The 15,688-nt window shown below is 37.0% G+C and overlaps 1 protein-coding gene across 5 annotated transcripts in view; it reads right to left on the minus strand.

Annotated features, from left to right (window-relative positions):
* Nucleotides 1–359: 359 nt before the first annotated feature.
* Nucleotides 360–15,688, minus strand: part of LOC131060726 (ubiquitin-activating enzyme E1 2) — a 31,085-nt gene continuing 15,756 nt past the window's right edge. For all 5 annotated transcript variants that reach the window (XM_057994072.2, XM_057994074.2, XM_057994075.2 and 2 more), the window contains 4 exons: nt 4,974–5,771; nt 3,989–4,857; nt 1,390–1,822; nt 360–1,285 (listed from right to left, as the gene is read on the minus strand). In XM_057994072.2, coding sequence (XP_057850055.1) covers nt 692–1,285; nt 1,390–1,822; nt 3,989–4,857; nt 4,974–5,771 — 2,694 coding nt within the window. In that variant the 3' untranslated portion in view covers nt 360–691. The remainder of the gene's footprint in view (nt 1,286–1,389; nt 1,823–3,988; nt 4,858–4,973; nt 5,772–15,688) is intronic.

Genomic DNA, 15,688 nt, shown 5'->3' on the forward strand with positions numbered 1-15,688 from the left:
AAGAAAATAAAGAGTTATATAGCTAACCTTGTTTACGACCTTCAGGTTCAATTAGCCTGATAATAATCAGGTTTTTGCACATTGAAATCATTTTGCCCTATTGTTTTGCAGAGCGTCTCAAAGACATGTCATCTCCTAGAATGCAATGATTGCTCCAAATGCATGAATTGAAATTGTTGAAAAAGGCTTTAGAATTATCAAGTAAATACAAATGGTAAGCACAAAGACCAATCTACAACCTACGCCAATGTCCTCCTAGTCTGTGTTAACATAGAAGCAGCATGTACAGACAATTCATTTTGAATGACTAGAACAAAATCTGGAGGAATCCATAGGCAATAACAGTACGCAAGCATAAATTACATTAATGCAGTTTCATCATTTCAAATCAAAAGAAGAAAACTAACACCTGAAGCCCCTAAATGTTATTATTAAGTAGTTACTTCCTGTATTGTAATTAATAAGGCATCCATGATGACAATGCCCCATTATGTGAGCACTGCACAGCAACATTAACAATATAACAAGTTACAGTGATTCCTGGCAGGCCTGGTATCCATCATGCAGAGGAATCCATAAGCCCAGGCCAGGGGTACTGAACCTCCTCTATGATTGTAAAGGGAAAATCATAAAATAAAATTTAGCTGCCACATGATATTCTGTACTTTTTTGGGTCAAAAGGATAGGCCAGCTAACGAAAGCATATGGATACCAAAGGCACATCAATGTCATTTCCATCATCATCTTCACAAGCAACAACAATGTCAAAATGACGCCGGCTTGGAGGTATCTCCAGCTTTGCTATTTCCCTTGCAAGGTCTACCAATTTCTTGTCCAATCTCTCTCTGTGTTTGGGAAATATACTGTTATATATCAAGCTTTGTCCACATGATATACTGTATGCACTCAAACCTTTAGCTTGGAACCAGTTTAACAGCTCTCGCAAAGACAGATTGCCAGCAATAACCCATCGATCCCAAATAGACCAGCTCAAATCTCCATGTTTCATTATCTTAGGGGGCACAGGTTCTGCCATTGAGAAAAGTGGAAGTGCCAAGTTTGCAAAAGTGTTGCGAAACATTTCAACCTTATGACCTAAAATAACCTTGTAAAGTTCCAAACATACTAGACCAGTGGCCATAGCTGTTGTAGTAGCTATTGCAGGTATAATCCTTCCGGCAATAAATTTTGCCTTCAACTTGTCAACTTCAGGTATGCTATAGTTCCTTGCACGCATGTTAGCAAAACCAGCTATAAGATCCATGTGATAGTTTGTATCATCATCCTGCAATTCCACATTGCATCAAAATTCTTAATAACATAAATACTGGAGATAAAATGGAAAAAGGAAATAAACGACAAAAGAGTAATTAAGCAACTAAGTAGTACCTTTTCAAATTGAATGGGATTCATTCGAAAGCCTGGAGGCAAGTTTGTTATACCACTTTCCAGTGTCCTGATTAGATTGTCAATAACTGCAGTGTCATCAATGGTAGAAGCATTCATGTTTGTAGCTTTTTCATCTGTCACAATTTTCACGCCTTGCTTTGGCTTGAATGCTGGGACGTCCACCTCATCTACCACACGAGCTAGAAATCTTGCATTAGAAGCCCAATCAGGAATTGGGATGCCAAAAGTAGTAGCACGTAAAATAGATCCTGCAGTAAGGAGAGCCATGTGACTAGGATCACTCGAACTGAACAGTAGAGGTTTTGGAAACCGCTTTGGAGCGGACCAAAATGGTGCACCACTACTCGTGGTTGCATCCTCAGGGAATGTGTAAGTGAGCTGCTTCACACGATTTGAAAAATAATCCTCAAACCTTTCCAAAAGTAAACAGAAAAGGTTAATCGATGAGTCTTGTTGAAGGTTGAAAACAGATCTTTATAAAAACTATGAAAAGAATAAGACTGTGTATTCAATTTCAATTGTAAATAAGAACTAGCATTTGTATATTTCACAAATATATGTAGAGGATACCGAGAGATATCTTGAGAAAAGGTAGACTAAGAATTTGAGAAGAGATTAGACTATTAGAACATGAGATTGTTGAAGGAATCATATAGAAAATATTGTAACAATCTTTACTCTGTACTTTCTCTTTCTCATTATTTCTTGGTAGTTGTAGAGGTTTGGCATTTGGTCTTATCCATCAATAGCAATTTAACAAAAAAGTTATTTGTATTGAAACTACTTAATACGTACATGAAACTTCAGAGAACACTGCTAACACAAGAAGTTTCTGTTAGACACAAGATATGGATGCTGAATATCTGTTGCAGGCTACCATCTTAGTTTAGTTAATAGATTGGCGTTAAGGTTTTTGGGGTGTATGAAATGATTGAATGTGTTACCAGCTGTCTATTGTTTGCGTGTGGAGGAAACATTTGCTGGGCGTAAATTGTGAAGCCTTCTAAGGCTCACATGCCATAGGGAACAACTCGAATGCATATGCAAGTCATAGTTGGTAATTTGTGTTAAAAGACAAATCATGCTACAAGGCAGGGGAGTGAATAAGCCCAAAAAGTCGAAGGAAATGATTCTAGCTATCGGGTGCTACTTGAGACGATGAAATATTATTTAAAGGAGGAATAGGCTCTGAAGGATTCCCCTAATTTACTGTCACCAAATATTTGGAGGCTATTTTAACGAATATTGTGTCCTCTCATAGTCACACGTCTATGGTGGCCTCCTCTCATAGTCACAGGTCTTGGTTATTATTTTGGGTATGATTTTGTGACTGAGTCGCTGGAGAATAATAATATGAATAGATCGCAGAAGAAATTACAGATAAAAAATAAATTAATGGAATGATCCAAAGAAAAGTGAATCACTGTCAAACAGAGGTGAATAAGAGTTAAGGACCCAAACAAACAAAAAAAGACTAAATTATTGACTAAATAATTGCTGCAGCTCTTTTGGAAGTCTCTGTGGTTCAGGCACGACGTGGCAGTCAAGCTAAGAAAAGACAACACTCAGAAAATTCACTGAAGACAAAAGTTACTTCAAAAGAATCGGGCTTGGAGTTCTTGAATTGGGGCGATTTAGGTTTGTCCTATTTGCAGCTGAGTACTCAGATAAAGACAAATTCAAAAAGGCAGGTCTCAAGAAAAGACAAAACAGGGAAGAAGACAACGCAGGAAAAGGAAGCACACAAATTTTATCTCAATTCTGTGCACTCATACTATTCCTTGTCTTTTCTTCAGTGTTTGAGCATTCAACAGAGGTTTGAGATAATTCCTTTCCTCGTACCTAGCCTATAGTAGGAGTATCATAAGTTGTTGCAGAAAAAAATCTCAGACTTAACTGGGCATGTATACTGGCTTCTAAAAATTGAATGTATGCTGGTCATATTAATTTCTCCTACTGTATGAATTCTCTGCTTTTTATTTCGGAGTTGAAGGGACAGCAGTATACCTTAGTTTGGCATTTAATTAAGAGATAACTTTTGATGAGGGATGCTGCTGATTAATATTTCTGAGTGCTGGAATTCTGGTTGCAGCCTGATATATGAATTCTGTGTAATAAAATTCATTTTCTGAATTGGAAAGTCATCTTCAGGCATGTTCTGAGTCAACCAGGTGAAGGGGAAGATTCTGTAGCAGGAAAATGGTCATGACTGTTGTATGCAAATTTACTGTTGATTATAACAGCTAATCAATTATTCCGAAAATTTCTTGTATCAGCTATTCTCTATTGTTGATGTTTCTCATTGGTTATGAATGCAAGTAAATGAGTTATGAATACACTATAGTAGATTATTGCACTGATTTACTGTTTGTGCAAACTTGTGTAATATTTTTAAAAAATGCAATTCAAATCACACATAAACCTGAAGATAAATTGAAACCTTCATTGGGGCATTTATGCATACAAACTGTTTGACAAATTGTCTGAGGTAGAAAAGGTCCAAAAAATTTATTGGCAAACAAGGTAGCACATTACACTTTTGTACTAAGAAAAATATAACAACTTAAATAAGAATTACCTTTTTCTTGTCCATGACACACAATCTTCAAATGTTACACATCTCTCTGTAATCAAACATTCTACTACATGCTCCAAAAGATCTCGGGCCTGAGCATCCCCTGCTGACTTCATTGCTGCTTTGTACTCTTCTGGTTTTGAAAGAAAAGCATTCACTTCAGATGGTGTTTTCTCTAAAAGGCCCTCAAATTCCGACCTTGCCCAAGTTAGGCAATGATCAATATTGTGGGGAAATGAGTGAACTGTACACATAGGAGCTTGTTTTTCTGGGGGGTCTCTGGATGCTCCATAGTTCTCTGTTAAATGAGGAATAACCATCTGAGTATTGCACTTGGCTCCCAGAGTTCCAGACTCTAGTAAAGGCTTCTGAAAGTAAACACACCTTGAATCTACATACAGCCTAGCATTGACATTGTCCAAAGCATTTAAAACAACATCAAGATCATCCCAGAAAGCATCGTGAAAAATATTTTCAGTATCTGGGCTAACACGATTTTGCAATGCCTCCACCTTAAATTGTGGATTGATCGCCCTTGTTGCTGATGCTGCTACTGTTGATTTTCCCTGACCAATGTTCCAATCCCTAAAGAGAAATTGCCTACTAAGATTACTCTTCTCAATAACATCATCATCAGTTATGGTCAACTTTCCACTGTTACCAGAGGAAACCCCCATGAGAGCTAAGTTCTTTAGGAGCTCACATCCAAGAGCACCAGCACCAACAACAAACACTTTAGCATCCTCCAACTTTCTCTGCAAAGCTCTTCCGAATACAGATATTTGAGCATCATAACGACAGTTTAAAGGTGCAACATCCTCTGGCCCAAGTGGGTCAACTGGAAGGGATTCCAATGAATCAAAATAGAAGAACTGCATGCCAATCCAGATAACATTTAAGCAAAGAATTATCAATTTACTTTACATGATCAAAATCTGTGACTAATTAGATTCATGCCGATCAGAATTTGACAGGTTAGAATACACACCTGAAAAAGTGGGTGAAACTTCCCAGAACATGCTTTGACAACCTCCTGTCCAACAATTCCACCAAACATAGATGCCATTGGATTCAATACTGCTCGTGAACCACTAGCAAAATGCTTTAATACATTTTCATCAATAGCATCTAACTTCTCATCAGCAGAAGATGATTCATTAATGGCCTTTACTGCTTCAACAAAAATACCTGCATCTTCTTCAGAAGCAGCATATGGAAAACGCCCAAATTCATTTACAAATTTATCAAGCGCTTGGAAAGCCAAATGTAGAAGTGGAGGACGATCAAATTTGGAGAAATCACTTAAAAGAAATTCACCAGGATATTTCAGTGCCTCTCCCAGTGGCTTAAAATTTAACACCTTTGGTTGCTTGACCTGAGTGACAATGCCTCTCCCAGCATAAGCTCCAAAATTAGTTGTATCTTCGTCCAGCAAGAAAGAATATGGGCGTGCACTCTTTATCTTTCTTGGCTTTCCATCATTTAACTCAGTCATACCCACTACTTCAGAAAAAACAACTAGATCTCCGTCCTGGAACTCAAGCCTTTCATCATCAACACATGAAACTACAGCAGGATTGTCATTACTAATAGAAGCTACAATACCAGTGTGTGGTTCCTCCCCGTCAACATCAAATACAGTAAACTCAGGTCCAAAGTCACAAAACACACTTCCAAAAAGCCCACGGATATCTGCTTTGATAAAGGAAATTGGTGGCTTATGGTTATGACAGAACTCATTGTACTCTATAGCTTTCCCAAGGCTTATATCTGTAAAGACAACTACCTGAAAAAGACAAAAAATGGGTCAGTCTGCATTTGTCATAATTTAGATTACAAAAGAAATGGCAATAAAAGAGCAGGAGCATTAACAAACACTAATTTAGCTATAACTCACAGGCATTTGATTAATTTATATTCAGAAAAGGAACACATAAACAAACACAAAAACCTTTAACAAATGTCAGGTCAAAGTTATGCAACCCTAAAAACAAGTTCCCAGTAAAAACCATCCAATCATAATAACAACATAAAGTTTCAGTATTAACAGGGAGGGAGTAGGTCAGGTTCCAGGCATATGTTCAAATTTTGTAGTTGAATCAGGCTAGTATGTTCAGATTTGTAAGTAGTATCAGACTAGTAGATTTTAAGTTGTATGTGTTCTAAAAATATACGAAAAAATATTTGTTGTGGTGGTATTTATGTGTATTTCAGGCCCCTGGGCTTGCTATTATGTGTGTATTCCGTTGAGGTTTTAAAATAGTAAAAGGTATTTAGCAATTTCTTGATATCTTAGAAGTCTGCAAAGCAATTATCAGTAAAAACACAGCGCTTACCTAAGAAATGTTGAGACATGGACCAGCTAGGACTCGAACCTAGGACCTTCCATACGCTGCTGGAGTGCTCTACCACTGAGCTACTGGCCCCTCTTGGACCAGTCCATCGTCGGTCCAGGTGTGGCTTAACACCATCATTAGGTCTTCAAACTATGAACATCTTCCTTAGGCTGGAAACAAGTTTCATTGATCAGCGAACCTAATGCAAATGAGGGCACATTTGCAACAATTAGGATATGATTCACCTTCGACCAATGGAGAAGCCTGCATGGTAGTATTTACAATTCGTGTGGAAGCCTTCATCAGGTTGATAGTGAATCTGGCACATTCAGGTGTATTCTCTCAATAATTTTAAAATAAGAGATTCGTTCATTTAACATTTAATGTTTTCATTGTCATCAAAGTCGTCTTATTGAGAGATTCTTATATTTACTACTTGTTAAAGAATCTCTATTTAGCCCTTGTTAAACCGAATATTATAAGAGTGTTCTTGGTTAATTAAGGTTGTTGTTAATGGCTTATTATTTCGTTGGGCTGCATATTTATGTAGTGTTTAATATCTGAATTGAATCTAAAATTGTTGAATTAAGTGAATAAATTCTCCGAGCTAATGTTCTGAATCTGCATGCTTAATCTGAGCTAAGGTTATTCTCGCAGGTTTACGGTTGAATACTATTGCAACATTTCATTCTTACATGATAAATTATGTTCAAGATATAGGATTGGAAAAGATGGTAGTATATTGTCCTTCCTGCACCATTTTGGGACAACTCAGTTACCAACCATATATTAATGTTAAGATCTCTCCCGTTGACCTTCCATGCATAGTTGGTGGTACCGTTGATAGCTTCAGTGAATGTCATGAGCTATGGCACCGTGGTAGCTTGACTCTAGCCCTGTGATTTGAAAGCATACATTATAGGTTGTCATGTATCAACCTTAGCTGGTTTGTCATTTTGATTATATATACTACAGCTTACTAATTGCTATTGATTCATGGAAGAATGTGTTCTCTATCAAGCTCTCACTATCATTGTTTGGTTAGTATCTTCATTGGTAAGTATACTTCACTCTCCTTGTAAACATTCTATGTCACCATCATGTGGTACTTCATTATTAAAAGGTATTAGTAATTCCTCATCTATGATCTAATTGAGTTTTGACTATCAATTGAATGATTCTGTAATAGTTACATAAAACTGACTTTTTAGTTGAGTATTTGTTATCATAAAATGTGAAGTATTATGGAAATTAATGATATACACTATATCCTCAATTGCTGACTTAGAATTGTTCTAGTCGATAACTATCGTACTTTTGTGAGCTAATTGTAAACTATATTAGGTCATACTAATGGTTGAATGAATATACTCTCAAATCTGTGGAAACCTTGGTGAGACAGAAAATGAACATGACTTAACCCTTATGAATTTCTTTGTACATCCTTCATGAAATTAGATTTTTGTTATAACCTATATGGTGATATACAAGTTTCAAGTTGTATGTTACAGGCTGGCTCTTTTAATTTGTGTCACTTAAGTATCGTCTCAACATTCTATGTATCATTGGTTATATTGTTAAAGGGATACATCTAACTTATCATGAATGTTGTGATTCCCACCCAAGGTCATTTTTATATAACCTCGTATAGTAGATGATGTATGGCGAGGGCCAAAGCCATATTGACATCAGAAATCCATAAGCTTGGATTGATGTGGCTTCAGAGGGAGCTTTGAAATAAGGCATAAGGATCTTCACACTCAATTAGAACAAGTTTGAAGATATGTCATGATCATAATTATGCCATGAGTCCAATTCATAAAAGGTGAAGTTGGCTTTTCTCATCCTTGTTTATGAATACTTATGATACTATGATGCTTGGCTATCAATCTAATATTGAGGATTAAGAGGGAGCCCTATGATCTTCAATAAAACTCTTGGTATGAAAGAATTGACAATTACTTGATAAGCCTAGGGTTTTATAAAGATTCTAACATGTTCCTTAAAATATTTGAAATGCTAATTCTGATTTCTTATGTGGATGATCTAACTAACTGATAAAGATAGTCTCATAATTTGATATAAGAAAGAAATAGCTCAGAATTGAGATGGAAGATCTAAATCTAAAATGCATTACTTCTAGGTTAGAAGTGTGGCAAGGATCTAATGAAATTATTCTAAGTCAAGTTTTCTATTGATATGTTAGAATTATAGATTGTAAACCTATATGGAAACTAACTTGAAGAAGTTGAGTATGTCTGCAGCCAACTATGATTTTGCAGATTCATCTGAATAGAGTCAGGTTGATTGGTGAGTGCTTCAGCTAATCAAAGCTAGACATATCGTTGCAGCCAAGCATATCTTGATATATTTGCAAGACACAATTGATTATGGGCTTAAGCTGCCATCACATTAGAGGACTACTTAGGTTCAGATTGGTCAAGAAGTGTTACGGACAAGGAAAACACTTCAAGCATTCACCCGCTACGATCTCTTGAACCTACAGGAACAGTCCTCAGTTGCATTGAGTATTGTTGAAGCTAAATACATTGTTGCAAGTGTTGCATCAAGAGAAGCAATGTGATTTCTCAAAATTCTTGTTATGTTGTTTTGATTTATTATCAAGGTTGTATAGAGATACCTGACAATTCAGTGTTTTATGGCAGGACAATCATGTGTTGCAAATGTTCTCACCAAGTCTCTTGAAACTTGAGTACTTCAAAAAATAGCCTTGGAGCTGTGGAAAACACTACCTTGGTTGAGAGGGAGTCTCAACCTCAGTGATACATTGTGTTGTATCAACTACCTTCTGCAGGCAATGCAAGGTGGTATTGTACTCTTCCCAGGGAGAAGATCAAATGTAACCATCCTCTACGGGCAATGTAAGATGGCATAAAAGATCCTCTCCACCCTCTACGGGCAATGTAAGGTGGATACATTCTTTGCTTGTGTGCAAGATTGAGATTATGTTTATTCCATTATTTGCTTGTGTGCAAGATGGGGGATTATGTTTATTAGATTCCATTCTATGCTTGTGTGCAAGATGGAGGACTATGTTTTCATTCTATGCTTGTGTGCAAGATGGAGGACAATGGTTATGTAACTCAACTGTATGCTTGGGTGCAAGATGGAAGATTATGATGTTACATTCTTCTTTGGGAGAAGACTGAGGTAAAGGCAATGAATGGTGGATATGCGTGATGGATAGCATGGAAAGACTCCATGATGTTCATGCATACTTGTGTATGTATTCATGACTTGCAAGTGTGCATGTTAAAGTTTTGGATTCACCCTCCACATGCAGTACAAGATGGATACTATGGGCTACTATTTGTGGCTACTTGTTGTGATCCTCTCTAAGGAGTATTTGAAGTTGACAGCTAAGTTCAGATTACAATTTAAACATTGTATGTATTACTTAGAGCTGGGCCCTAATCTTGTGACATGGTTGTAAGATTATCTTTCTCCGCAGTTAAAAGAGGGAGTGTTGATTGTAACTAGGTAGAATGTGGATTCCAATTGCCTTAAGGCAACATTGGAAGCCGCCAAGGGTTGGGCCCTTCTCTCCCCTCTCACACGCCACACTAAAGGGAAACGTGTTCCCTCTAATAGGGCCGACCCTATAACTAAAAGACACACGCCACTCAAAAGGGAAACGTGTTCCCTCTAATAGGGCCGACCTTTTAAAGTAATAAAATAAATAAAAAGGATCAGCACCAAGCCGACATCAAATAGGTCCTCTTGCCTCATATAAATAAACAACTACTTGACCTCATTAATATACAATTACATCACATGCGATAATCTTTCTGCAAGTGCGAAAATCAGAAAGAAAGAATTCTAAATGCGAAGTGAAGTAAGTGTGCATTGAGGCGATTGTTAATACAAGGGTGAACTTCAATAGAAGAAGTGAATTGCAAGACATATGTGAAGCCAAAGACAATTTCCAGATCTATTCATCTGAAGGTCATCTTGCTGTTATATGCAAAACAGATTCAAGAGGTGTATTGCTGTGTGAAAGGCTTAGACAAATTGGTGTGCCACATGAAAGCTACCAGCTAAGTAATGTACTGTTACAATTGGATATAATTCATGGTCGGATTTGAGGATCTGTTGGCTGGGTTTTTCCTCCTAGGAGGTTTTCCCAAGGTATTTGTGTGTCGTGTTCATTTTGCTCAATTTATGTTTATGTCTAAGTCTGAAAGTAATTAAACTAAACAGCAAATATATTGATTTAGTAATTAACTTCAGTTTTCTGAGTATAGTTTAAATCTGAAAGTCTAAAATCAACAAGAAACACAATAGATAAATATATCAAACATGTAGGTTATAGAAAGACAACCCAGTCTTGGTGGAAAGATTATGTTTAGTTGGAATGACCATAGTAATGCACATATATATTATTAAAGCATTAATTCATCCAAAGCTTCATAGAAAAGGAAGAATAGTAAATACAGTGTTTAACAAAGGAGATCAAAGAAAAAGTTGCTAGAATTACAGTAAACTGCATAACTGATTCAAGGTCACCGGAAGGGATGTACAGCAAGACCATATATACTGGATCAACTCTGATCCATAAGGATCTGGAGAGGTTTATTTTTTATCAGTATGAAGTTTCCAAAAATGATCAGCAGCAGAAAACATTTTAATGTTAGGAGGCAGTTGCAGAACTGCCATCTGCTGAAAACTGACAGTTTTGCCACAATATAAGAAATCTAGAGTTTAAAGCGAACAATTGAACACTCCATTCAAGTTCACCTCTGGATGCTTCAAGTGAATGAGGGGGGTTATACTAAACTCCATTTTAAGGTGTGAGGGTTGGATTGCATCATTGGAAGCTTGTGTGAGTCTTCCAGTGATCAAAATTAGGAGAGCTCAATTGTTTGTAGTTATATGCAGCTTGACAGTGAGCATAGAAGCAATTTCCAGCTTTACTTGTTCTTCATAATCAATATGTTAGTATTTAGTGTGCATTCAATTGCAATCAAGAATAATGTTGTCTCCAAACATTTTGGAATGAATTGCATGGGGATGCACATGAGGGTTTGGTAGGCATTATTTAATTATTTATTCTCCAGTATACTTGTCATATTATTGTAGAAGCATTAATCAGGAAGGTAACAGGTGGCAGGTCAACAATAGGAGTTACAGTTGTCATTATTGAATGCAATTATTTTTCTCTTGGAGCACTAGGGAGTTACTTTTGCGGGTGGAGCATTCTGTCATGATTGGTGGGGACATCAGTAGACAGTATCTTCATCATGAAGTGCTAGACATGAAGACTGGTGACTATTGCGAGTTCTGAGTCAAAGACGATGTCTATTCGTGATGACTACCTTGAATGCCATGTTGAATGTTCAAAACTGGGATGTAATTTTTTTACTGATAAGCCTTGTTTGGTGACCACTAATTCATAAAAGCACTTGGCAGTTTCTTGTTTCATAATGTTATGCAGACAAATATTATTATGCTATGAGAATGCTGTCTGACCAAAGAGTTGGAGTGGTTTATATCGAAGTTCTTCAGTGAGAATCAATATAAACACAAATAAGCTAGCAACAACTGCACATGACACAACAACAAGAACAGTCATCCGATTCATCGGTAAGAGATCAAGCCAAAAAGCTTGGTGATAGAGGTAACAGAGAAGAAAATTTTGTTAGTTTTTGGTGAAATACCATCGAAAGGAAAGAAGATAAAAACAGAACAAAATGTCATTTAAGGTTGAGAATTGAATTAAAATAAAATCATTTAATGGGCTTATAAATGTTCAATCCTTAGATTCTTGGTTTATAAATGGAGGTTTATTTGAATGCTTAATTTTATGACACTCATGAATAATTCGTATGGGAGAAGCTCAGATAGATACTGTTTACTTAGTCTGACAAGGAGGCTTTCATTCACAGTGTCATGCCCCCGCCATGATACTTTCTCACAACCTACCTTAAAAGAAAATAAAAATAATAAAATCAGATATGCATACATGCTCACAAAATTTGTCTTATTTAGAGGACTTCACAATTTTCTTATATTAAAGCTGAAAAGCCACACGAGGGAGTTTATTAATACTCATTTCCTTCAGCAGCAATCTGTTAGTCTTAACCAGTCATTGAATAAACCAATTTCCAAAAGCCACAATGGATAAAGAGGCTTGGGGTCAATCTAGAGAAGGCAGCAATTCTATGCTTATACTAATACGAGTGTTTAATAATCATTGACGGGGAGCGACTACAAATAGAAGCGATCTCAATAAAATAAAACAGCATCAATTTTACCAATGCAAAGTCAACAGACAAGTCTACAAAAGACAACCATTTTGGAAGGGCTGTGGCCGTGTAAAAGACATAACCCTTCTCTCCCTCTTGTGGGATATATAAGCAAAATCAGCATGTCGGGGAACATCAAGGAATTCAATCAGATCAGTTATTCAGGACCTGCAACAACAACCTTGATCTAATAACCTGCGAATAGGAGACTTGTGATCTAGCCAGTAATTGGTATGCAATATGATGATCTTACATAAAGTATTAAGATAATTAAGAAAGGGAACTGCTAATCTAACTAGACTATTATAATCATTTATTAAATAAATTTATTCTCCTACAAGCAATCATGTGTGGGTTAGCAAGGTGAAATGATTGGGAGACCAGATATGGGTTCCCCTTTTAAGTAGACCACCCCATGTTTGATGCACAATTGTTCCTGCCACTTGTGGGCCGAAGGGAGTTATATCACACCCTTGGGCTTACTTGCAACCAATGGTTCCATGCATCCTTTTGTGTTGTCCTCTCCAATCCCTACAGTGGTTAATTATGGGAAGTGCAACTAAGGAATAGAAAATTCATGTATGGGTTAGTGAGGAGACACAATTGAGAGAGCAGATACAGGTTCCCCCTCTAAGTCGACCACCTCATGTTGGATGGACAAGAGTTCCTGCCACTTGTGGGGCAAGGAGTGTTATATCACACCCTTGGGCATAGTTGCGGCAAATGGTTCCAGGCACCAGATTGTGCTTTCCTCTTCAATCCCTACTATGGTTGATTCTTGGAAATGAAACAATAAATTAGATCCCAATGACTGACGTCATTCAACTTAAATACTTATTTCTACTAAAAGATTCAACAGCTATTATTATGATTATATGATTTGATTATTAGTGCAATTGATTATATATGCATTTATATGTTATTGGATCCCTAATCCTTGCAGAACTAATTGGCCTTATGAATTACATTTCAAATGTTGACTTACATTATTGCAGGGTTTGAACCAAATTTTATGTTGGAAAGGACAAAATTCATTGGTAAGTTTGTATTTTAAACTATATTTCTTATTTTAATTGAAATTGTTATTTTAGAGAAAAATTAAGAATATCCCCGAAGCGGACATTACACACAGCATTGTCTTCATTACTAACTTTTACACATGTATGCTATCATTTATTTATGCATGCAATGGAGACTTTCATTTATCCCAGTCTGCATATAGGAAAATAGGACACCTGAATTTGCTAACATAAGAAAGAGGCTGCTGAATAGCCATTTTTTTACCTACCAAAAAAATACCTTTCAAAATTTGGCCTTCCTATATCAGCTAGTATTAACAAGAAGCAACGGTTGAATGCATTTGCTCTCACTAAATCCTAACACCCCTCCGGATTTTGATGTTAAACATGCTGAATAATTCATCCACAGGCTTCCAAGAAATTGCTATCAGAACCCCTTCAGATTATGATAACCTGCAATTTTTGTTGAAGTGTAGCCCTGGTGATATTGCAGATCTTCCAGCCATGTTTTCTAAGGCTGAGAATGAAGATATACAGAATGGGATTGAACGTCCAAATGATAATTTAAAAGAAATTTATACATTCTGAAGCAATGGGGACTCAGAGAGCAACTTGGATGACCCTGTGCTCTGCACAACAGGGCTCAGGCAAATCAGGAGGATTCATTCTGAGCATTAATGCAGGACAGATAATGAAGGAGATTATTTTGTGGAACTTCATTTTGCAGTGATGGTATTTACTATTTACCAATGGGCCTCCTGGGATGAGAGTGTTTGATGTGTTCATACAATATCATAATATTATGTCAGAGCTGGATATATATACTTGTGTGGGTTCAAACACTCCACTTGTTCTGATGGATGCAAAGACAGTGATTGCTAAAGATGATACATTAACAATAAGATTCCAGAGTGTTATTGGAAATCCTATTGTTTGTGGAATTTTTTATTCAAAGGGTGCCCTTGCTTTCAGGTTCAGAACCAGAATCATCAATTGTTGGATGCCATGAGAACCTCGAAAGAAGCATAGATGCGGCTAATGGCAATGCAATTCAAGAAGCTGTGAACAATCAATTACATGGAATAAGAAGTGGTAAAAACATGGAGCAAGGGCAGAAATTGATGAGCTTACTAGAGGATATGAATCAAAGAAAAATGAATGTCATGAAGCATGATGTCCCTCAACGAATCCATCCTTCAACTTGAGATGCTGAGGATTGAGCTTGACAGCAAATCATTTCCTGTTCAATCTCTAGAACGAGCCATGGAGGGCCCATCTTCTCAGTTAGGGGAGCTTCAAGAGAATTATAAGAAAGAGACGGTTTATGGCTTCATCCATTTGTGACTTGAAAGCTCAAATCCAGATCCTAAGAAAAGATTATATTATACTATCAGAAGAGGCACACAACTGTGTCACTGGCATCCCTAATCTCGGCAGAATGACATCTGCAGTGCAAGCTCTGGTTCTGCAGAGCTGAAGACCTCAAAGTAAAGTACACCAATGGAAACACAGAAAGGAAAAAGCTTTACAATAAGGTTTTGAAACTAAAAGAAAACATTAGGGTATTCTGCAGGTGTCGCCCATTGACTTTAGCAGGTGCTTCTTCAGTGATGGAATTCGATGCAGCCAAGGAGAACGAATTGAGCATTCATGCAAATGGGACTTCAGAGAAAGAACTCAACTCTGACCATGTTTTCACTCCTCAAGATAATTAGGTGGCCATTTTTGCTGACACTGCACCAGTCACTGTGTCTGTTTTGGGTGGATATAATGTTTGCAACTTTTCTTATGGGCAAACTGGAACTAGGTAAACATTCACAATCGGGGGAACAGATGAAAACCAAGGAGTTAACTACCACACATTGGAGGAGCTCTTTTGAGTAGCTACTGAAAGAATTGAACTATTTAAATATGATATCTCTGTAAGCGTGTTGGAAGTTTACAATGAGCAGATACCTGATCTACTGGGCATCCCAACCTCGCCATGGCAAATTGTTCAAAAGCTTGAGACAAAACAGGTAGCTGAAGGTGTACATGTTCCTGGACTTGTTGAAGCACAAGTGCACACCATGAGTGATGTGT

This window comes from Cryptomeria japonica, chromosome 10 (assembly GCF_030272615.1).
Source record: "Cryptomeria japonica chromosome 10, Sugi_1.0, whole genome shotgun sequence".
NCBI classification, from domain to species: domain Eukaryota; kingdom Viridiplantae; phylum Streptophyta; class Pinopsida; order Cupressales; family Cupressaceae; genus Cryptomeria; species Cryptomeria japonica.